This window comes from Grammomys surdaster, unplaced genomic scaffold, assembly GCF_004785775.1.
Source record: "Grammomys surdaster isolate TR1022 unplaced genomic scaffold, NIH_TR_1.0 1129, whole genome shotgun sequence".
NCBI classification, from domain to species: Eukaryota; Metazoa; Chordata; class Mammalia; order Rodentia; family Muridae; genus Grammomys; species Grammomys surdaster.
Genome location: NW_021605548.1, coordinates 697,966 through 721,399, shown reverse-complemented (window position 1 = coordinate 721,399; position 23,434 = coordinate 697,966). Strand labels below are relative to the sequence as shown.

Here is a 23,434-nt window from a genome sequence, read left to right as displayed (position 1 = left end):
TCACTGCGAACAGCACCTTCCAGCGTCCTGAGGTGGAAATCTATTTGCAGGGAGAATTTTTAACGACTTTATGCGAGGACGCACCCCTGACAGTCTGCAAGACCAGGTAAGGTTAGCTACAGCTTGTGGCATCGTGTGTGGTCCTGGTTGGGGCCAATTCCAATGATGCCACTATGACACTCTCCGAGGCTCAACACCCGGGCTCTCACACTTCTGCCTCGCGCAGAAATGAGGGCCTCTGCCGGGCTTTTCGGCCAATTTGAAAGCAGATCATCCAGACCGGACTGTATTGGGCCACTGGACAGACACCCTCTGCTAGGAAGCTACAAGGCTTAAAGGCTTTGCGTGTCAAGAGGCCACCGATGCTTGGTCCTCCGGGGTCCAGAGCGTCCCGGATTCGGGGGCGGGGCCTCCCAGAGTGGGAGCACTTCCGGCCGGCTCGCGCGGGCTGCCTCCTCCCTTTCGCAAGGTGAGTGGTCGCCCCTCTCCAGTGGTTCCAACCTGGACCCTTCGGTTCATTCGCATGGGTGCCTGTTTCTCCTGCAGTAACTTCGGACACCCCCAGCCCGAGCCCTCTGAGTGGTTTCAATCTAGGGGACCCAGTAGAGCGACTCCACAGTGTCCGCCCCGCGCCTGCACCCAACGTCTCCGCCTCCCTGCGGGTGCTGCTGCATCTCCCCCCATGTCATCCTCTCAACCCCTCGTCACTTTGTGGAAGAAAACCAGGCTCTCTCTTTGGCTTTCATCCGTTTATGGCAAACCAAGTTAAGGAAAAATTCCGTCCCCTTTTATTTTTCTCAAGTCTCGTGTAGTTCAGGCTGGCCTCGAACTTGCTGTGGAAACAAGGATGCCCCTGAATTTATTATTCTGCAATCTTCACGTCCCAAGTGTTGGGATTAGAGGTATGCTCCGCTGCACCCAGTTTTTGTGGTGTTGGGGATTGGGCCAAGGCGTAAGGCGTGCTAAGCAAGCAATTCAATCAACTGAGCCTCGTCCCCAGCCTGGAAATCTGCCTTTGTTACACACACACACACACACACACACACACACACACACCACCTGTGGGCGGCGCTGTGGGAAATCTGGGCTTGGGGATAGCAGCCTCAGACTCTTCAGGATCTGAGGAAAAGTTTTCCTTCTGGAAATGTATCTCTTCTGGTTTTTATGAAATAACCCTTTTAAACATTGGATTTAGGATTCTGATGCCTCATACTGGAACCAGAGCCTCATTTGTGGCGCTGGAGTATTCGCTGCTAGAATAAGCATTCTGTTCTCTGCAGGCTATATCGGGAAGAACATTCAGGATACGGTACTGAGAAGCCGAGAATGGGGCTCAGTTGGTCGAATTGCTTCCTTAGCATTTGGGGCCACGTTGCCTTGCTGGGGAGGCCGCCAGTAATCATGAGAGTTTCACACTGAATAAGCATTCAGGCCCTTGCACTGTGGGTCCTACAGCTCCTCAGGAGGTCACCTGCCTTTTCTTGGCAGCCTTCTGTTGCTAAGAAGAGAAGCTAAGGATCATCTAGGACCGCTCAGGGGCTGACATGGTGCTCTTCAACAACAATCTCTTCCCATCATCCTCCTTGGTTTTCATTGCCCTCAGGTGAGCAGGGCTCAGGAAGATGGCCACACTAGAGGATGTTGAGGAGTCCCTTCCTCTCCTATCACTCAGCAGTCTCTTGTCACCAGGGACAGCTGGAGACCAGCACCATGGAGCACTCCATAGGCACCCTCAGGGTATTTGCTCCAGACTGCTAGGCCCCTCCCTCACTTCTACCCCATGAGAGTGATCTGACCTATGTCTGGCTGGCTGAGGGAGTGTAGTGTTCACTTAGGTAGCTCATTCAGCACGAGGGTGGAGGGGTGGGAGTGGGGGGGTGTCTGGGAAGAGCCCTGAAGGAGTGGTGGAAGGTAGCAGTGGTAAAGGCCACCCTCTGACTGACCCCAGGGAACAGCCCCCTGGGTATGTTCCTTCCTCAGTATAAAAGGGAAAATGGCCTCAGAATGGGCCCAGTTATTAGGAAGGGAAGATCTCCCTTTCACAGCACATCCTAGACCAGGAAGAGAAGCAGCATTCTTCCCTGGTTAATTTGGGTGTGCTTGCCTCAAGACTTGCAGGGACAAGAGCTGCCATCCTGGATTCACTCCAATGGGCTGGCCTCATCAGTCAACTGGTACAGTTGAAGTATTAGGGGTGTCAACTCTATCACGCCACTGAGCACACCTCAGGTCTCAGTGGCCATGTAGTCCAGAGGCTCATCCCTGAGGCACATAAGAAGCTTCACTGTTCTCTTGAGATGCCAGTGAGGAGATCCCACATGGGACCAGCTCTCTGTGCGGGCCTAGACATCTCATGGCTGATACAGTGAAGCTGGGCTTTATGGAAGGCAGCTGTGCTCTGTGCCAGGCTCCCTTAGGTGATGCCAAAGCCCAGCCACAGCTTACAGATGGACATTCACGGATGAGGACAGAGAGATCACACTTCCCTGGGGAACCACAGGGGTCAACCCCAGACCATGTAGGGACCCCAAGCCCTGTCCTGTTTGCTGCCTGGCTCCAGGACCCTTTTGCCTATTCCTAGAACAATTCTTAGATAGAGCTGAACAGCATTATGCTGTCTCTGGTGGGCCTGTGAACAAGTAAACCAGGTGGGTTCTGGACTAAGGGATGGTTGTTGGTGGCAGGGACTTTACCAAGTCATAGTGAAGCTTGGGAAGATCGCTGAGTGTCTGGAGGTAGATAAGGGAATGGCTATCACCCCTTGCACAGATATACAGGTGATAGGTGGTCTCTATGCCTGCTTCCTAGCTACCAGCAAGGTCAGGGTGCAAGCTCAGAGTACAAGCTATTCTCCTACTTTCAAAGGCCCATGGATTCCATTTTTGTTTGTCTTTTTGGGGGATAGGGTCTCACAGCATTGTCTCCCTGCCTTAGCCCCCCTGAGTAACTGGAATTACCTTGTGTCACACCATTTGGGCTCATTCTACACATTCTTTACCAGAGAAGATCCCAATGTTCTGAAACCTGCCTGCAGTTCTGCCAGGACTTCATGGAACCTTGGGCTCCCCAAGAGGCCCAGAATATCTAGGTCCCAGCAACCTGCAAAGTGACCTTTTACACGGTCATTTCAGGGTCCTTTGGGAGTAGTAGGAGGTGAAGAAAAGCACAAGGACAGGGCACATAAGGGTCTCTATGACAGGGGCCTCCAGGAAAGGCTCCACGCCACAGCCCAGTCCACCCTGGCAACCTATGAGCAGGAGGCCAGCCTAGGCTGTAGGGGATAAGGCGGTCCTTCTAGGCTCTCCCTGACTTTGCATACACAGACAAGCCGGGCTGGCTTGTGATGCTAAGAACTGAGAAGATGGGACCGGGGGGGGGGGGGCGGCTGCAGGGCTGTGTGCAAAGTAAGAGCAAGGATGGGTGGAAAGGAGGCAAGGCCAGAGTCAGCCAGGGCATCAGCCAGCAAGCACAGGCACAAGAGCTGTCTGGGTAGCCGGGTGTGTGCTTGCCTACAGAACTAAGGGAGAATGAGTTCCTTGAGAGGGTTTACTTGAATGGGCAAGCCAAGGCAGTGGCACCTCACCCATCTGAACTTCTCTTTGGGAGCATAAGGAGATGCTGGGTGGGTGAGGAGTGTACTGTGTATCCTGGTCTTGGCCCCAGAGCCTTGGAGTCTTTCTCTAAGTTCAGGAAGGAGGGAAGGGGCAGGATGCTGCCCTCTGGAGAGGAGGGCCTGAGCCTTAGTCCTCTGCCTCCAGGCTCTCCTTGTTCTAGCCCTGAGGTGCCTTCCCACACAGCAGACCCCAACTTCCAAGACAGAGAGGAAGTAGAGATCCCCAGAGACCCCTGGCTTGGTGAGTGAGCAGCCCGCCACCCCTCAGGCAGCCTTGGGAGCCCCCAGCTGGATGCAACACAGCACTTCCCTGGATGTGTTGGGGGCCAGGCCATCCTGCCTGGGTCTCAGCTTGAGCCTAGCTACCCATTTTTTGTCTACTCGTAGAGGCTGGGTGGGTGGGTGGGAGTTGATTGTGATTGTGACGGAAGCCATAGCTGGTCCCTATGAAACTGTGAATCAGGCCTAGCCCCGTCCAGATCTAATCTCTTTGGCAGGCCAGGCCTCAGGCATTCTTGCCACCTCAGTCTGAAGGACCACTTTTGAGAGTTCTCAAAGTTCCAGGTCCTTGCTAGCTTTTAATAGCAACCTGTACTTTTCCCAGCTAAGAGAGGCATCACAGAACAGGTTAGCCACCAGTGAGGCTCCTCCAGCTCAGGGCCTCCAACAGGCGGGGCCTGGCTGCTCCTCTGCTCCTGACACCATCTTCCTAAGTCTTCTGGCACACCCCTCTCCCCACCTTACACCCCCCCACACACACCCCCCCCACTCCCCACCCAGCCTCTCCCCCTCCTCTGAATAGTCTCCATTCAGGCTTTCCCTGGGCTCAGCTCCTAGAATCCCACAGTAGGGATGAGACTAGGAGCTGTCTGCCATTTCTCCTTTCAGACTCAGAGTGGCAGCCTGAGAAGACTCCAGCCTCTCTCAACTCCTGCAGTCTTGGAGATGGGCTGGCCTCAGATGGAAGGGCGCTGAGGGGCCTCTCTTCAAGAGCCTTCCCGGCATGTCTAAGTGTGGGGACAACGTTGACCAGGTTGACCAGGAATGTCGCTCGGAGCAGCCAACAGGCTTGCATCCAGGAACCATGCCCTGCTCTCAGAAGAGAGACACTTGGCCCATAGTACTCTTGCCCCAGGGAGCCCTGGGGACTCAGGGTAGCGCCAAGAAGACTGCTAAACTGGGCAGTGATTTGGGTCAAGACTGCCGGCAGGCGGGCCCACGGGGCACCAAGGCACACCGCTGTGAGGCCTGTGGTAAGAGCTTCAAGTATAATTCTCTTCTGCTAAAGCATCAGCGCATCCACACGGGGGAGAAGCCCTACACCTGTCGTGAGTGCAGCAAGCACTTCCGGAGCTGGTGGGGCTTCATGCAGCACCAGCGCATCCATACAGGTGAGAAGCCCTATGAGTGCGGCCAGTGTGGCCAGGCCTTCAGCCAAAGCTCGCACTTCACAGAGCACTTGCGCATCCACAAAGGCGAGAGGCCCTACAAGTGTGGCGAATGCGGTCATGCCTTCAGCCAGAGCTCCAACCTGGTCCGCCACCAGAGGCTGCACACTGGGGAAAAGCCGTATGTCTGCAGCCAGTGCGGCAAGGCCTTCATCTGGAGCTCAGTGCTCATCGAACATGAGCGCATTCACACGGGCGAGAAGCCCTACAAGTGCGAAGACTGCGGCAAGGCCTTCCGAGGACGGTCACACTTCTTCCGGCACTTACGGACCCACACGGGTGAGAAACCCTTCACCTGCGGCACCTGTGGCAAAGCTTTTGGCCAGAGCTTTCAGCTCATCCAGCACCAGAGGGTGCACTACCACAAGTAGCGCTCACCCCAATAGTTTGGATAAACCTGTTCCTACTGAGTGAGATGGGGACGCTTTACAGGGACACAGGAGGACATGTCCTGTGTCCAGGTGTGATGGCTAAAGAAACTCCATTTTATGGTAAGTATTCAACTTGGAACCCACTAGCCATTTCTCTCTGACTCCAGTTCCTGGAAGATCCCAGTAACCCTGACTCAGTGACTCCTACCCAAAAATGTATAGCCATGACCATCTACTTGTTATGACATGACTGACTGCTCGTTTGGCTACTGTACCCCGCTTATGCAGACATTCAAGGCCTATTTTGAGGTTAACCCTGATTACCTAACCTTGGCAGAGCAGCACAGCTCCTGGCTTGCTTGTGCAGACACTCGATGTGGGTTTTGCCATTACAAATCCTTCCCTTCACACAGTAGTCTCTAGTTTGGCTCAGAGACTGGTGTCCTTCTAGTAGTTTCAATAAATTTATTACTAATTATAATCCAGATTGAGTCTGTGGTCTTTTCCTGGGGTTCTAGAACTCTATAACATGTGGGGGCTTGTCTGGGATCCCTGGGAGACCCCACACATAAGGGCAGGGGTTTCAGGATAGGTCCTAAGCTGGGTGAGGCCTGGGAAAGCCTGATATCAAGGCTACCCCAAATTTAGAGTCACTAGTTGGTGACAGGCCTAGAGGGGTGCGAGTACATTGTGGACTTGGAGGCCCAGGGGAACCCCAGATTGACCATTGCAAATTTGTAAGCAAAACAAAAGTAAAAGTTACTGCCCAACACACATTTGAAACCCAGAGTAATTGGTTAGCTGTTCTGGAAGTCCTGACATCTGGGTAGATAAGGGGGAGATCAGATGTGACCATAGACCCAATCTCCAGGGACAGAGTGGGGGATATTGTGCTGTCCCCCCTTAATCCCCAAACCTGGTTCTGGCATGTGAGTGAAGATAGCCACCAAATGTCTGTGCTTGTCTGGTCTCCAGGGACTGTGTAGATATTTTGCTCAGTAGGTCTGTGGTTTCTGGTATGCTTCTGAGTTTTGTTGCAGCATGGGAAACCAAACCTGAAAGATGCTGCCCCTCCCCGCAGGGTCTCAGCTCTCCCCTGGAGTTTGCTGTTTCCTAGCTCCCTTCAGGAGCATGCTCTGTTTCTCTTGTTCACTTCCTCCTGCAGCTTACCCTGCCTATAACCATGGCTACTTGTCTCTCCTCATCTTGTCCTAGGAGCTGCCTGCTCTTGTCTCTGTCTCACTGGCTCGCTGGAGCCTGCTGTTTAAGTTCCACAGGTACCTCAGGCACCTCTTGTTTTCGATCCTTTTCTCTAGCTCTGCTTCTGAAGGATGTATTTTTCCTGCTTTCTTTCTCTCTTAGCTGGCTCCTGTCTCTGCCCATAGAGGTCTGGCTACTGCCACCCCCTGCCCTGCTAAGCCCCACCCCCATCCCCATGCCCAGCACAGCCCTTACAGGCCCCATAAGCCCTCTGTTTTTCCACCACCTGCTCAATGTGCCAGTGCCAGTGGCCCACACCCAGAATGTCTTATCTCTAACCCTTCTTTGTTCTCTGCTTGCTCTGGTCACCAGATTTTGTTTTACAGGGATTGAGGGGTCATTTGAGTATGGATGATATCAAAATCTTCTATGCTGTTCTACTTTATTAAAAGTTGGCTCTGGGGTTGGATTTATGGCTCTCTCTCATGACCAAAGCATGCTTGTTTAAAAGTTTTCTTCAGAATCTCTGTCTTGGGTCAGACAGGCCTCCTGCCTCTGTCAGCGAAAGGAAAAGCCAAACAGCCCAGGAAAGACACCAGGTGCTTTAAAACAGCTAAAAAGTAAACTGTCCAACAGAGTTACAGCTGCTTACCTCTTCTCCTTTCCTTGGTTTTACTTAGCTCTCTCAGACTTTTGTTAAAATACAAACTTATCTCAAGACTTGTAAGACTATTATATAGACTTTCTGTGCCTTAAGATTTGTAAGTTCACTGGATATGGTTAAAAATCTGTAAACACAAAAGCAACCCGATGCTAACACTTTCTGAGTTCCCACTAGTGTCTTTGTTTTTATAGTTTTCTGTTTAATGTCCTCTAGGTTACAGATACTTACATTACTCTGCAACTTGATGACCTTATAAGGAAAAAAATACCTATGAAGCTTTTCAGGTTGTCTGCCTCCATCTGCAGACACGCAAGCTGGTTATGAAGTAAATGAAACCCGGTGTTTAAAATCTCTCATTGATAACTCCAGATAGACTTGCTTAAAATAATCAGAGCTGGGCTCGTTAAAAGTTAATGTTCTGTGGCTGGAGAGATGGCTCAGTGGTTGAGAGCACTGGCTGCTCTTCCAGAGGACCTCAGTTCAATTCCCAGCACCCACATGGCAGCTCCCAACTGTCTGTAATTCCAGTTCCAGGAAATCTGACACCCTCGCACAGACATACATGCAGTCAAAACACCAATACACATGAGTTGAAAATAAATCTTTTTTTAAAAGTTAATATTCCTTCAAAAAGGCAGAGATAGACAAGGTCATTGTCTCTTCCCTCTAGTATCCAGTCACTCCTCCCAGCTACTTGTATGCCATGAGCCCCTAAATTGCATGAGGCCTCAAGGTTTGTTAGGAAAACTAGGGTATGCAGGCTAAAAACTAAGAATAAAGAGAGAGTCCATCTATGTAGCAACCAAAAGCTGTTACATATACTGGGTAAAATCTTCCCATGTTGTCTAACACCTCTTTTAGGAAAAATTTATAAAATGGTATATTTATGTTACTGTATGTCTCATGTTATTTAAACTTTTAAATAAAAAATTATATAACAATTAGGATGGTTAAATTTAATTACAAATATCTAACTCTGCCTTTTCCCCCTTTTCTTAGTTCTTATTAGCAAAAATAAATAAATAAATAAATAAATAAATAAATAAATATGAAAAGGTCCTGCATTCTCAGTGATAGTTACTCAAAACTCTTGGTAAGCTGTAAACTTTCTTTCTCTCAGGATCTGTAAGACCTCTAAGTGGGGAGGGGCATGTAAAACTCCAAGAAAAAAATTATTTAATGATTAAGATTTTCAACTTTTTAACATTATAAATGTCTACTCAGGTTAAGAGAAACTTAGAGATAACATGTCTGGCCTCCTGGTCTTTGGTAACTTCGTTACCAAATATTTGCTAATATTTGGATAAATTGAGTCATATAAAAAAACTGTGATATAAAAAGATACAAAGAAAGAAAGAAAGGGAGGAAAGATAGATAGATAGATAGATAGATAGATAGATAGATAGATAGATATAGATAGATAAGTCCCCCAATCTGTCTGTGGACTGTATTTATGGTTTAAAGTTTTATTTTGATTCTAAAGGATTTTCAGTTTAAATCTTCAAAATTTTAAGGCTAAAACTTAACAAGGATAAAACTATATAAAAATCTTGTAAAAGTTGTTAAATTACTATAAACTATTAAAGATAATTAAGACATGCAAGTTAATAGTTGTCTCATGAATGGTCAAGCTCTTTAATGTGCGCCATATGATATTTGTCGTCATGCTAAATGCAAGTGGAATTCACTTACGGAGACAAGTTTAACCTTCTGTATGTTTTCAAGGTTAAGCTTAAAGTAACTAAAAAAATAAGCAAAGTTTGTTTAAAATCAGATATATCAAATAGACTAGATGCTGGGCCTCAACGTCCTCAGATCTGCTATATACAGCATTTAAAATGTTAAAATCAGAAAAAAAAAAAAAAAACTATTTCCTGGGGCTTCAAAAAAAAATGTTTAATAAGAAGAAACTTCCCAAAATAGACAAAAATGCCAGCTCCTAAGAAGGACTCTAAGGTCTTCTCTGAAGACTATGTTGAGACACAGAGGACCCCATGAGGATAATGATGATGCTAACCACCGGGCAAATACTTGCTCCATGCTTTGCCTACCTCCGGGCCCCTGCCCAAACTGTGAACAAGCAGGGCACCGGAGAACTGATGCCCCTCTTTGCCTTGCCAAGGTAGGCCAATCTCTCAAGTTCTTCCTCCACAAGAATATATCTCAACCTTCTGGGCCTGGCAGCTGAAGGCAGCCAGAGGTAATTCTGCCCCGTGTGATGGCCAAAGACATCTGCTTCTGTTTGAAACATGCCCCTGACCTCTGCCCCAACATTTACAACATTTGTAAAGTTTCAGTTTTTCTTTCCTTCTTGCTATGCTGTTGTTATTCTAACTTCAGAAGTTCAGAGTTTTAACATTAACCATGGAGTTCTAATAAACTGCTAATCTAGCTCTGGGAAAGCACTTGACTACTATTACCATACCCACAAGCTCAATTGTTAAAATGTCCTGTGGTTGTTTTCTAAGTATACACAGTGTTCCTGATAGTGCTGAAAACATGGCTGACGAAACTATATACCCAGCCAGGAACAGAGGAAAGAGTGTTCATGCTTTTAGCCCTGAATCATTTTTTTGGGGTTCCCAAGCTTTTGCAATGGCTCAAAGGCATGGGTCAACTTCAGCTGCTTGCAGACACTGGTTAACTGCTGTTTCTATAATGAGGATTTCAGGGCAGGTCACAAACAGTGATGATGCTGATGTAACTAAAACTTTACCTCTGTTTGTTAACTTTAAAAAATATTTCATGTAAGCTTCAGGGGAGTTGTTGCAACTTGGACCCACCTGACAGACTCCAGATAAGTACTCCTGTCAGTCCACAGCCTAAACTTCCTCACCTAAAGGCTCTGTCCCAGCAGATTTCCAATCAACTTCAGTCTGCAAACTCCTCCACAATGACTGCAGTTTTGTTGAAATCTAATGTGCACCAGATGCTTCTAACAAAATGTCCTACAGCTTGAGCCTCTACTTTAGGTCAGCATTCCGACCTGCCCCCAGACTACCTGTACTCTGCTAGCTCCATACAGTCCAGCAAACCAGAGGTACCCCACCCCCCAGCCTTTGGCCAGCTTTGTAGCCTTCCTGAACCCTGACAACAAAGTCCCATTTTTTAGCTGGCATGCAGTTATAGAACAGAGTACTTTGTCCCTTGCCATTAACTAAAGGCTGGAATGTTAGGTCCAAAGGAAACTAGTTCCTCTCTACCAAAAGGAGTTCACTTCCCTTCTCTCTGGCAAAATCATCTATCTATGATGCCCATTAGCACAGTAAATCTCACGCTGTCCCCTAGGATCCTTCCGTATTACAAATACTTGTTAAAATTAGAGTTACAAAAAGGGTTACTCACCTGGGCATGATGGTGCACGCCTTTAACCCCAGCACTTGGGAGGCAGAGGCAGGCAAATCTCTTGAGTCTTGTAGCCTGGTCTACACAGTGAGTTTCAAGACAGCCAGGGTTACACAGAGAAACCCCATCTCAAAAAAACAAAACAGAACAAACCACCACTAAAACAAAGAGGGTTACTCAAGATAGGGGCTGGGATCTAACTAACTGACTGGCTTACTTCATGGTTACCAATTTGACCCTGATGCTTATTTTACCTCTTTGCTTTACACATCCTAATTCTTCTGTGTAAATACCGATGTCAAACACTATCGATACCAGGAGCCCTAAGTTTAAATTCCCTACCTCACTCTAATAGAGCCATGAGGGACTATGATGGCTTTAAAAACCTCCATTTCATGCTAGGAATCCGTCTTGGTACCCACAAGTCATTTGTCTCTGACTCCAATCCCTGAAAGGTAAGTTCTCAGTAACCCTGACTCAGTGACTCCACCCAAAAATGCACAGCCATGACCATCTAACTGTTATGACACGACTGCCTGCTTTTTTTTAGCTTCTCTAACCTGCTTATACAGACATTCAAAGACTATTTTGAGGTTGCCCTGACTACCTAACCTTGGCAGAGCAGCACAGCTCCTGGCTTTGTTTGTGCAGACGCTCAAGGTCTTCTTGTGGGTTTTGCCTTTTAAAACTCTTCCCCCCAACCCCTTTGCACAGCAATCTCTAGTTTGGTTCTGACATTGTTGTCTTCCTAGCAGTTTCAATAAGCTTAACTATCCATTAAATGAAAGTCTTTTCTTAATGGTCTTGAACTCTGTAACACAAGCTCCTGGCCTGAGTGTTAGGAGTGGCGAGGTCTGCCTACAGCCAGAATACCATAAAATGGAGAACCTGGGGAGTGGGTGAGCGCCTGGAGCAAATGAGGACAGGGTCAGCTTGCCCATGGGTGCCCACATTCTCCACGCTGTCCTGAAGGCCAGGTAGACTGTCCTCCATCCTGGCATGGGAGCCTGCCATGGTGACCCCTCACATAACTGGCTCTGGCACTTTCTAACCATAGCATGGTCTCCCCCATCAGCCCTCGCGCTTTAGCGTTCCACCTCCTTGCAGCCCCACTGAAGAGGCTGCAATATTATCTGCTTCTAGATTTGCAGCACTCCAACCAAACTTCGAAGTTCTAGCCAGTTAGGCAGCCATGTAGAATTTCCATATAGATGTGCCTTTTTCCTTCTAGTTGATTAGAATGGCCTTGGCCAGTGTTGAAACCTTCTGGCTGGAGCAGAGTGTTCCTGGTCAGCACCTCCGGGCCATGGTGGGCCCAGTGGTATAAATGTTCCTTGACAGCAGGCATGGCCACTGACCACTGAGAACAGGGGTGGAATTGGGCCACGGAGTACAGGACAGGGCTGCAAGGCTTCTTGAAAGCAATGGACAGTCCAAGAGAGTCGGGGTGGTTAGCAGCTCCAAGGCAGGAGGTAGTCTCTGCCTGGCCCATGGCAGGACTGGGATTATCCAGTTTGAAGTCATAGCTGGCACTGCTACTCAGGTTGTGTATGGTATTTGATGGTATTTGCAGAGGCCAGAGGCCAGAGGTGTAGCTCTCCACTGTCTTTGCTTTTTTTTTTTTTTGGATAGGTCTCTCTCTACATAGTTCTTGCTGTCCTGGAACTCACTATGTAGACCAGGCTGTCCTTGAACTCACAGAGATCTGCTTGCTTCTGCCTGCTATGTGCTGGGATTAAAGAATATGTCCAGTTGTTCTCCATTTTCTTTGAGGTACTCAAGTCCATCAGAGAAAGAGAACTGTTTGTGAACTTTGTCTTAGTTAGGGTTTTACTGCTGTGAACAGACACCATGATCAAGGCAACTCTTATAAGGACAGTATTTAACTGGCGCTGGCTTACACGTTCAGAGGTTCAGTGTCATCAAGGCAGGAGCATGGCATCATCTAGGCAGGCATGGCACAGGAGAAGCTGAGAGTTCTATGTCTTTATCTGAAGACTGCTAGGAGAAGACTGAATTCCAGGCAGTTAGGAAGAGGGTCTTAAAGCCCACACCCACAGTGACACACCTACTTCAACAAGGCCACACCTACTCCAAGGCCACACCCCCAAATAGTGCTACTCCATGGGCCAAGCATATACAAACCATAACAAACTTGAAGGAAATAAAACCAGAGTTCATAAACTCACTACAGGGGTCAGTCTGGATGGTTCAAGCACTCCAGCTACCGGAAGGCAGGCAAGAGGATCACTTAAGCCCAGGAGTTTGAAGTGAGTTTGAGTAGCAGAGACCATTCTCAAAAAACAGGAGTGCGGAGAGGCTGAAAGGAGCCTTGTGTTAAATACAGTGTCTTATTCACTTCATTTTGCCCATTCTAGATTTCTTTTCCTCCCTTCCTTCCTTCCTTCCTTCCTTCCTTCCTTCCTTCCTTCCTTCCTTCCTTCCTTCCTTTAAAGCCAAGGTTTCATTACACCATCTCTGGCCTGTGCTTCAGGACTCAGGCAATTCTCCACCACAGCCTCAAGAGCAGCCTACAGGCAGGGGCTGCCACACCCATCAGAGAACTAAAACATAAGAAGTCTTGAGACTGGGAGGATAGCCCAAACTAAAGACAAAGCGGAGGAAATTCTGTTACCAGACAGAAAGGGTGAGTGCAGCTCAGTGCAGCACTTGCTCAGTGTGTGCCGGGCCTTCTGTGAAGCCAAGCCTACATTGCTTTGGCTTTCTCCCTGGGCCGAATGCCCTGCACTGATGCCTAAACCTCCTAAATCCCATGGTTCCTTCTTCTTACTGTCCAAGCACAGTAAAGCCTGGCATGGGGGAGGGGATGGATGTGGTCAGGCCACAGAGCCACTGTGGAAGAGCCAGATCCTGCTGGCTGAGTCCTGTAAATGTGGCTGCTACTGGCACATACATACCAGTCACTGTGAGAGCATCCTAGGCATGGAGGGTCACCAACAACCACACTTTTCTGGAGTCCTCTGGGCTTGTCATGGGGCTTGCATGGAAAGCCGGAACTTCACTTTAATTCATGCAGTGGAGGACAGAACTCCAGGGATGGCACTGGAGCAAAGGAGCAAGACAGCTGCAGGCTCGCCCAGGCAACAGAGCACAAAAAGACAGTGACCCCCAAGGACACAGAAACAAGGAGCAGGACCAGACCTGGAAGAATACAAGGCTGCTACACTGAGGCAGAAAGACATGAATCGAAGGCTAAAGCTGGCTGGAGGTATGCTCCGTGGTGACGTGTGTGCTTGAGTCCTGGATTCCATCTTAAGCTTGGCTGAGGCAGGAACTGAAAATTACCACTGGGGACTGTGATAAGGGACACCTGTAACCTTGTGGAGAGCTAAGGTATATGGTGATGGTCCCAGCACGCACACACACACACACACACACACACACACACACACACACAAACACACCTACAGGCACCCTTTCTCTCTCTTCTGCTCTCTTCTTGAACAGAAGCCTCACCCTGGGGGCTGGAAGCAGCTGGTGGGGGACTCAGGCCTTTGTCTAGGTCACAACGACAAACACCTTCCCCCAACATTTTATTATAGAAAACCACAATATTGCTTCACAGTGAGCAAGAAAATTTCAGTGGCAAAGAAGCTGTCGCTTAGAATTCAAAGTCTTCATCTGCCTGGTCGAAGGCCCATGCAAACCTCTCCCTCTGGGTCTTGTTGTAGATCTTCTCTACAGGCACTCCAAACCTCTTACACCTGTAGGTAACAACAGCGGTTCTGAGTCCCGCCCTGGGGGCCAAGGTATGGGAAGAGGTGGTGGCCTCTGCACATCAGGGTGATCAAGATACCCCGAGCCCTCCAAACCTGCTCCCCCGGGCACCACACAATTGTGTCCCCTCCCCAAGGTATCAAGACATCCCTAGTATGGCCAAGGTAGCCACTGAGCATGGCCTGACCTTGTCCCCCAATCCCCAGTGGCAGACCAAGCACTCAGGTGATGATTTACTGCTCACAGGGTACTGGCAGTCCCAGTCACCCCAAAGCTCAGAAAAAAGAGGTCTAAAGACAAGAGGACTCAGACTGAGTCATCAGGGACATCCAGTTAGATGATCCCTGTCATAAGACGTGGTGCCTAGCACAGGGCCAGGTACAGGACAGGGCACCTATGGGACTGTACTGGGACCCCTAGAGCCCTCAGGTCACACACGGGCACAGTGGCCTCAGGCCTACACACCAGGCGATGCTGATCCTGGGGTCCAGGTAGTTGAGCTTGGCAGTGCCTAGGGCCACCTGCTTATTCTCCTCTTTGTCTGTGGCCTTCACGTACAGTTGGGCCAGCTGTTCCTCCAGCTTCAGCAAGCGCCGCTGCTTCTGAAGGAAACTGTTGGAAGAGGGGACACCTATGCCTGTTGCTGAGAGCAGACCCCAGTCACCGTGCCCTCTGCCCCGCCTTCACCTCCCTCCAAAATGGCCTTGTTAGCCTTCTCCAGGCATAAAGTGAGAGAAGTCTAGAGGGGTCAAAGCCAAGGGCAACTGGCATCACACCGGGGGAGGCTGCTGACTCCACAGATGGAGGGAACTCTGTGATGCCAACAAGGAAGCAGGCCAGGCTAAGAACAGGAACAGGAGCAGATGCCTCTGTGACTAGAGAAGGTGTCCAGCCCTTATTTCTGTCTTCTGAAAGAAATTAATCGGGCTGGAGAGTTAGCTCAGCAGCTAAGAGCACTGGCTGCTCTTCCAGACAACCTGAGTTCAATTTCTAGCAACTACATGGCAACTCAGAACCATCTGTAACTCCAGTCCCACCCAGGGGGTTCGATGCCTTCCTTTGATCTCCTTGTGTACCAGGCACACACATGGTGCACAGACATACAAGCAGGTAGAACACTCATAGACATAAAATGATAAATAAATCCAAAGAAAGAGTTACTAAAGACAATAAATTTTAAAGTGAGGTCCCCCTTTCACCCTTCTCTTTACCATCCCCATGGCTACCTGCTCATGATCCTGCCACCACGTGGTACCCTGATCCCAACCCTAGGAACCAGTGCTCCAGACACAAATGTGGAAGAACGGACATGTGTGGGAATGAACTTCAAAAGGCTGGGAACCCTCTGCACTTGCAGCAGGAGCCACAGCAGCCACCTGCTCAGTGACAGCCACGCTCCAGCAACAACAGAGTCACTGTCAAGAGCACAAGCAGAAAGGCCAGAAGGCCAAGTGTGACCTGTGGGCTACCGTATGCAGGGAATGAGGCAGGAAGCCTCATGTCCCGCAGAATACTTTGGGCGACACATGGGACATTTCGTAGCAGCTGTGTTGTGACAGCTGCACGCCTCACTGAATGCCCCCTGGTCTAACTGACATCGGCAGCATGCCACTGTGAAAAGACAGAGCTCTGCACCTCGGGAAGCTTGTCGCAAGGAGAGAATGTCAGCCCTTAAGAACCACAGTCACGTGGTCAGGAACGCTCAAGGACACTCCAGAAACACAGAGGAGTGGGGATGCCATGGAGAGCTGGACACAGTCTCAGCACTGACTGTACCTGCAGAACAACAGAACACAATGACTAAAGAAAGAACGTGAGACCTGGACAGACAGATGTCAAGCAGTCCAAACTGATCACTAACAGCTTCTCCCAAAGCAAAGCCCCCATAAGGGCACCGCACACAGGAGCACTCCACTGCAGGAGCACTCCACCGTGGGAGCACTCTACCAAATGCCTACAGAACCACCACCACCAGAGGTTGCCAATAGAGGAGGGAAACATGTCCCAGTTCATTTTCTGAAGCCAGCATTACTCTGATCAAACCAGACAAAGGCATCCCTCTGGAAACAGAAGAGAAGTTCCAACACGGAACAGAAGCCAGATTCCGGCCACATGAGAGAAAGGGCAGAGCCCACAGCCACGGGGATGCAGCGAGGGCTTTACACCTGAAACAGATTGGTGCTGTGCATGGGTCTAAATGGACAAACCCCACTGTCATCTCAGAAAGAACACCTGACAGTCCCCAGCACCCGTCACAGTCACACGTGTGCACACTCAACCCTGCAAATCCCGAGAGAAGCATCTATGAAAGCACACAGTGACCATCGTGAAGATGAAACTGAGAGCTTTGCCTCTCAGGTTGAATGCAAGACACAGTGACCGACCCCCAACCCCCACAGACTGTTAACACTGCTCTGGAAGGTCTAGCCAAGTCAAAGAAAGGAAGTGTAAGCCCTCTGTACCAGACAGGAATAACTGAGCAACTCCGCGTGCACCGGTGGTGACTCTCCACCTGCACACACTCTGGCCTGAGCAACCATTTACAAGAGCAGGGAACAAGGCAAACAGACCACCAGCAGCTGCATTCCTGGGTGGTCACCCAAGGTTGTAAAAGTCACCACAGCTAGGCTTGGCTAGCTCCCCACAGGACAGCCCACAGGGCAGGCTGGCCCCTGGGTGGTGCCTGGGATTTGTATCTCACGAGGGCTCCTGCTGTTCTTCTCATTAGGCTCAACATGCTGCACAGTCGGACAACATAGTGTATGCGGAGCCTGGCCTTCCTTCGTAAAGTCTGGGTCTTGGCTCATGGCAAAGAGCTCAGAAACTTTCCAGAGAGACGGTGTCTCACCTATGTGGTCCCTCGAGTGCCATCCCATTTGTGGTGTCAAGAATAAAGGGAATAAATCAGCAAGGGGCCATTAGTACTCAGACATTTTCTTTCCCTGTGAAATTTTCCCTTTGCTGGTCCCGCCTCCTTTGCTGCACGCTCAGTGCCCAGCCTACGCTGCACCCTCGGGCATCAACCCAGATGTGCCTCTTGGGATACAACAATGGTGACTCTGAAACACAATGGAAGTCCTATAGCAAAAGAAGGGACAGAGCATGGTGGCCAGCACTCCTCTGTGCCCCTGGAGTCTGGACTCAAGCATTAACACAATGGTAAGGAGGCTGCAGAGAAGGTAAGCCTAGGCTGCTCTTCCAGAGACTCAGACTCGGTTCCCAGAATACACAAGGCAGCTCACAACCATCTGTGACTCTGTCCTGGAGGAGTTGATGCCCCCTTCTGGTCTCCTCGAGCACTCTGTGACAGACAGACAGACAGACAGACAGACAGACATGTATGCAAGCAAAATTTCCATACATATGAAAATAAATCCATAATTTAAAAAAACCCAATGGTAGGGTAAGATGTTGAGATCACCTGGGTGGGGGAGGGGGACCGGGTGTGGTGGCCCATGCCTTTCACCCCAGCACTCAGGAGGCAGAGGCCGTCAGATCTCTGTGAGTTCAAAGCTGGCCTGGACTACATAGCAAGTTCCTGGCCAGCCGGGGCTATACAATGAGACCTTATCTCAACACCCACCTCTCCCGCCCAAAATAAAATCCAACAAATAAAAGGATGGATGAAAGACCCACTAGGCACAGGAGTAAAACTGGTGCACTGCTGAACTCTTAGTCTTCACGGTCCTGAGTACAGAGGGTGGGGGAGGCGGGGCCACAGCTGCTTCTGTAGAGGAGCGCTGGAACTGAAACCCTGAGTGTTAAAGTCTGAAAAGTCTTCCTAAGTCCTGACAGTGTTTGTGCCTCCTGGAAGCTTAGGGAGGAGACAGACTGGGGAGGATCCGTCCAGGGCTCAGAAGTAGTCAGGTTGCTAGTGAGCTCTGGGGCTGAGCCACCTGGCAGCCAAAGTCTGGGGACTCTGGACTGATATCCCTTTTCTGAGCAGGTCAATTCTGACTCTTACACGTTGAGTTGCAAAGGCTCAGGACTGGCCTCAGCTCCAGGCCACCTCTCTGGGGTCCTGAGTTCACAGATCTCCCAGTTGGTCGTGATCTGGGCCTAAACCTGGCACTGCCTACCACACCACGGCAGCTCTACTAACTTTGGCCACTCCAAGTCCTGAGCTGAGAGCCTACTCTGCTGCCAGCTGGGGGCCTAACACTAGGCACCATGGGAAATCAGGAGTGTCGGCCTGTGTCCATTCCTAGCACGTGGATCCTGTAACTGCTGCTTCAGCACAAGGCACACCAGATGGGACTCAGCCCTGGAGGACTCAGTGCTGATGTCAGCTCCCTGCACAAGCAGTTTGCAGCCTCTGACAAAGAGCCTGATTACATCCTGCCTTCCCCTGGGGAGGCAGTGTGGCTGTCAGACACAGTTTGCTCCAAATGGGACTGGCCACTGCCTAAGTGATCAGGAGTAACTCCTGGGCAGGGCACATGAGCCCTCTTACACTTGGCTTCACCCAGGACACAGCCTGCCTGTGAGTTTAAAGCCCCATCTGTGAAAATGTTCCTGTGCAGATGTGGCCCCTGGATGGGAAAGCGAATATCTGCAGGGCTGTGTTTACTGAATGTGACTGTGGATCCTATATCTGTGGATCCTGTATCAAGGCGTGTGTTTGGGGGGGGGGAAGGGCGGTAGGCAACAGCTGTGAAATGCAGAAGGGACAGCACCAAGTGACAACCTCAAGGTACCATGGCAGCCTCAGAGAGGCTCTCACACAATCCTGGATGCGGCCCAGGTGCTTTGCCCGCTCCACTCCACTGTGGTCGATCTTAGCCATGAGCGATCTTTGCCATGAGCACTGTGCACACTGAGCCTGTGATCTGTTATCACTGAACTCAAGGTAGACTGGGGAAACCCCTAACAAAGGTAGCCGTGAACAATCCAAATATGAGCTAAAAAGCCTATTTACACCTGCCTGGAAACACAACACTTAGGTTTTTCTTGAAAAACTACAAATGTTTGCTGAGAGGTTAAGGAAGACTGAGTTTAAATTATATTGATTTTTTTTTTAACTTAAGCTCTCATGTAACCTAGGATGGACCTGAGTTTGCTATATAGCTAAGAATGATCCAGACTTTTGCCCCTCCCAGTCTTCTACCCCAAGGACTGGGGTTACAGGTGCTTACAGATTGTGTTGAGACTCGGTACTGCATGGTGTGGCACTTTCAAAATGACCAGCAAGCACAATACCACCCCTAAGTGCATGGGGAAGGGTGTGGATTTCAAGCGTCAACAAGTAGCCAAAACAATCTTTAGAGAGAAAGACAGAGTTAAGAGTTAGGCAGAGGTGGTACATGCCTATAATCCCAGTCCTTCAGAGACTAAGACAGGACTGTGAGTTCAAGACCAGCCTGAGGCAGACGGTGAGACTTTATCTCAAACAAGAAAAGAAAAAGTTGTCAGTCACATTCTTCCTGATCCCCACACTCAGTCACCAAGATGGACTGGAGCGGACACAGCACATAGATGAACAGAACAAAATGAAAGGCCATAAACGAACCCCATACCTGCAAACAACCGATTTCCAACACAGGTGTCGAGTGCACTTGGTAAGGACAGAAATGTTTGAGAGGCTAAACCCTCAGACCCCAGATAAAAGTAAACTCAAGATGAGCTGCGGACTACTGTGACAGCTAAGGTGATAAACCTCTCAGGAGAAAACTTGGGAATCCTCCGGCATCATGGAGTCAGAGAATGTGTTAGGCACAACAGACAGAAGTGACAGAAGAGAAACAAGGCCTAGTGGGCTCACCAGGCAAGGCAGCCATGTCCACAAGCCCAGACCAGCTGCAGAGAAGCCTGAGGAGACGTGAAGCAGACAGGCTGCTTGAGGCTGGGGCGGTGGGAGGGGATGCTGATGGAGACAGGATCTCTTCATGAAACAGGAACACATCTCTCAGAACTGTGTATTTTGTTTTGTTTTGTTGTTTGCTTGGTTTGATCTCTTTTGAGACAGGGTCTCTCTATGTAGCCTTGGACTGGATTTGAATTCATAGAGATCTGCCTGTTTCTGCCTCCCTGAATGCTTAAAGGATGTCACTGTATCCAGCAGAACAGGGCACAAGGGTAAAACGGTAAAACGTGTGCTGTGAAAACTCACTCAACCAACTGCTCAAAATAAAACCCAGAAAGAGCCTAGGAGGCTGGGAGCCCTGAAGCAGTAACCCCGCTATATGCAGCCGGCATCAGAGGCCACAGCCGTGCCTTACACGGCCATGTCTTAAACGGCCATGTCTTCTGTGTATGAATAATGAAGCCTTCAAAGATCACAATAGTAGCTAGGGAGAATCTTAAGGCCAAAGCTGACTTCACCCAGATTGACCCCAGCTGGGCCTCAGGGTTACAGCTTTCAGGGCAGCAGCTCAACACATACCTTTTGGATTTGCTGTCCCCTCTCATTCTAAGGTCAATCTCCGCCTTCAGCAGCTTCACCTGTGCCTCAGCCACCTGTGCCTTCTTTTTCTCAATCTGTGGAGAAACAAACACTTGCATGGCTGCTTCCATCCCCACCCAGACTTGTCCTGAGGACTTCCGTCCACAGCTGTTGGCCTAACATTCTTTTTTGGGGGGCGGGGCGGGGCGGGGAGAGGTTGCACAGGGTTAGGGTTTATAGCAGACTCCAGAGCCTCATAGGTGAACTATGTCACCCCTGTCCTGGCCTTACATTCTGAAACAACTCAAGTGACAGAGCAGCCTGGGAGACAGCCCCATGAAGCCACATGGGGCTGACCAGGAGCACAGTGAGGACAAGATACCTCTAGGGCCCAACGGTGCCACCCGCACCAGCCACAAACTGATCCAGCATCCCCACTGCTCTGACCTCTTTCATAAACTAGAACACGGGCTGTGTCCTAGCAGGGAAATGAGAGGCAGCCAAGCTGGCTCTGAACCTAGAAGCTGGTTCCTCCCATGGCTGCCCAGGACATAGCCCTGTGTGATTTCAAGCCCCAGCCTCCTGCAGCGCTATAGCCAGTCCACATTCCTGCCCTCCATGAAATGCCCCGAAGAGAAGGAGGGAGGCAGCCGGTATGGAGGGCCCTCACCGCAAGCACCAACCCACCTTTTTTTGGAGCTTCTGCATCGACTTCTCGAAGGTCTTGGGAACTGCTCTCTGATGGTTACAGAGGACCGCCACAGCCCGGTTCGCCCGGTTGTAAGCTAAGACTTTGCAGGTTAGGCTGTCTTCAACTGAGCAAAGACAATGACAGCTGTCACTCTGTTGCAACCTGCTGTGAGCCTCCCTTCTTCCCTCCTATTCTTTGGTGGTACTAGCAATGGAGGCCAGGACCTTGACATGCTAGGCAAGTGTAGTACGCTGGGTCACATCCTTGGCCCTAAAGGGGCTCTTTCTGGACATGTTATAAATGTCCCTTCTATGACACAAAATCCCAAGGAAAAAGTCAACGACCTAAGATGCCCCACAAGCTGGGGCCAACTGGGTTTAGCCATAGTAATGGCAGCACTGGGGTAGAGTCCAGTGGGGGCTGGACTATGTCCTATTGGGGCAGAGGCAGGAGCCCCAAAGCCATCCCAGGCCTAGCCATTTCCTTCTGGAAGAGGGTAACCTAGAAGCCCTAAGGCCCAAGGAAAGGTGAGGCAGTGTCGTCTGAGCTTGTTTAGTCCAGGATCCTTCTAAGAACTCATGACTAACAACCCTGAGGTTGTTGTAGCCTGTACACCTCAGCTTTACTGAGCAAGGTTCTCACCCGCTACATCCTGAGAGACTGAAGTTCAGGTTCAGGTCCCTGAGTCACCTATCTGCATGGCCACTACTCTCGGACTAGCTCCCGCCTGAAGAATTCTAAGGCCAGGTGGTCATTCACACAAGATTTACAAAACCACACCTGGAAATAGGACCCTGCAGTTTTTTTTTTCTTCAGGGCTGGATCTAAAGGATGCTCTGCTAGCAGGCCTGGCTTCTGGCTTCCTATGGCAAGTTCCTCTAAAAAGGGCTGGCTCCTTGCATGCCTGCCCCTGATGCATGAGATGTCTTCGGGGCCACACAGCTCACTGGCCCCAGGTCAGCCATATTGGCTGCCCAGGTTTAATGGGGGAATAGCCTGGATTCAGCACTTGAGGACATCAAGTCTTCACCCTGCTCTGACCAGAGAGTTCCCCTTGAGACACCCTGCTTAGGAAGCAGTGGGGGCATAGGTGGTGGGCTCTGGCCTTCATGACTTTCTGAGCCAGGAGAAGCAAGGGAGCAGGTGTTGGGCGGGCTTTGTTCCCGCTGAGCAGCTCAAGACAGTGTGGGAGACAAAGGTCCCTGGACAGCAGTAGAGGAACAGGACCTAAAGCTGAGAGGGTTTAGGGGTACTGGAGAGGTCAGGAGTGGTGGGGCTCACAGGTCTGTTAGGAACCTCCAAAGTGACCAAGGAAGAGAGGCAAGGCCCTACCTAGAGGAGGAAGGGTAGGGACAGACTGCAGACCAGGGACAGCAGCTAGAAGGAGTGGAGCAGGAAACAGGACACCTCCCTACTGGGGGCCAGTGAGGCCACCCCCACTCTGGGATCAACCTCAAGCATTCTTCCACCAACAAGCAGTTGTGTCCAGTCCTACCTTGACTCATGCCTAGGGCAGCCCAAGGTGCAGCCCTTAGGCAGCTCCCATAGGGGATAGTCTGGCTGGCCCTTAGGATCAAAGATCTACTCACCACGGGTCAGCGCCCGCAGCTGCTCCTGCAGAGTGGCAGAGGCATTGTAGGTCCGGAACACCTTGGCTGTCAGCCCCTGCATCAAGTACTGCAAGTGCTTATTCAGGGTGGAAGGCTGGGTACAGAGAGGAGAAAGGAGTCATGGAGGCACAAGTTCCATGGGCTAGCCTCAGCTTGCAGGAGAGGGTTAGGAAAACTGCTTTAGCTGCTGGGTCAGAACAGAGAACACACTGGGGACAAAGACAAGCTAGACTTGAATCCCTATTCCTTTCCAGGACCCCTAGTCCCTATCTGTGGTGGTTTGAATAAAAATGGCCCCCATAGGCCCATAGGCAGTGGCACGATTAGGAGGTGTGGCCTTGTTGGAGGAGGTGTGGCCTTGTTGGAGGAGGT

At 50.1% G+C, this 23,434-nt stretch overlaps 2 protein-coding genes across 9 annotated transcripts in view; one reads left to right on the top strand and one right to left on the bottom strand.

Annotated features, from left to right (window-relative positions):
* The first annotated feature begins 443 nt into the window (after nucleotides 1-443).
* Gli4 (GLI family zinc finger 4) lies at nucleotides 444-5,919 on the top strand. 4 transcript variants are annotated; one of them, XR_003713386.1, is made up of 3 exons: nucleotides 450-902; nucleotides 1,489-1,603; nucleotides 3,759-3,965. XR_003713386.1 is itself a non-coding variant. In XM_028783434.1 (3 exons), exon 3 carries the CDS (start codon nucleotides 4,617-4,619, stop codon nucleotides 5,430-5,432), a length of 816 nt encoding a protein of 271 aa, XP_028639267.1. In that variant the 5' UTR covers nucleotides 450-902; nucleotides 1,489-1,603; nucleotides 4,502-4,616; the 3' UTR covers nucleotides 5,433-5,919. The 4 variants fall into 4 exon arrangements, 3 of the variants coding, with proteins under 3 accessions (XP_028639269.1, XP_028639267.1, XP_028639268.1); XM_028783434.1 differs by lacking the exon at nucleotides 3,759-3,965 and adding an exon at nucleotides 4,502-5,919; XM_028783435.1 differs by lacking the exon at nucleotides 3,759-3,965 and adding an exon at nucleotides 4,502-5,919 and having other exon boundaries at nucleotides 1,281-1,603.
* An 8,263-nt stretch (nucleotides 5,920-14,182) lies between these two features.
* The window catches only part of Top1mt (DNA topoisomerase I mitochondrial), a 21,266-nt gene continuing 12,014 nt past the window's right edge, over nucleotides 14,183-23,434 (bottom strand). For all 5 annotated transcript variants that reach the window (XM_028783454.1, XM_028783449.1, XM_028783450.1 and 2 more), the window contains 5 exons: nucleotides 23,042-23,156; nucleotides 21,449-21,576; nucleotides 20,762-20,856; nucleotides 14,845-14,991; nucleotides 14,183-14,366 (listed from right to left, as the gene is read on the bottom strand). In XM_028783454.1, coding sequence (XP_028639287.1) covers nucleotides 14,264-14,366; nucleotides 14,845-14,991; nucleotides 20,762-20,856; nucleotides 21,449-21,576; nucleotides 23,042-23,156 — 588 coding nt within the window. In that variant the 3' untranslated portion in view covers nucleotides 14,183-14,263. The remainder of the gene's footprint in view (nucleotides 14,367-14,844; nucleotides 14,992-20,761; nucleotides 20,857-21,448; nucleotides 21,577-23,041; nucleotides 23,157-23,434) is intronic.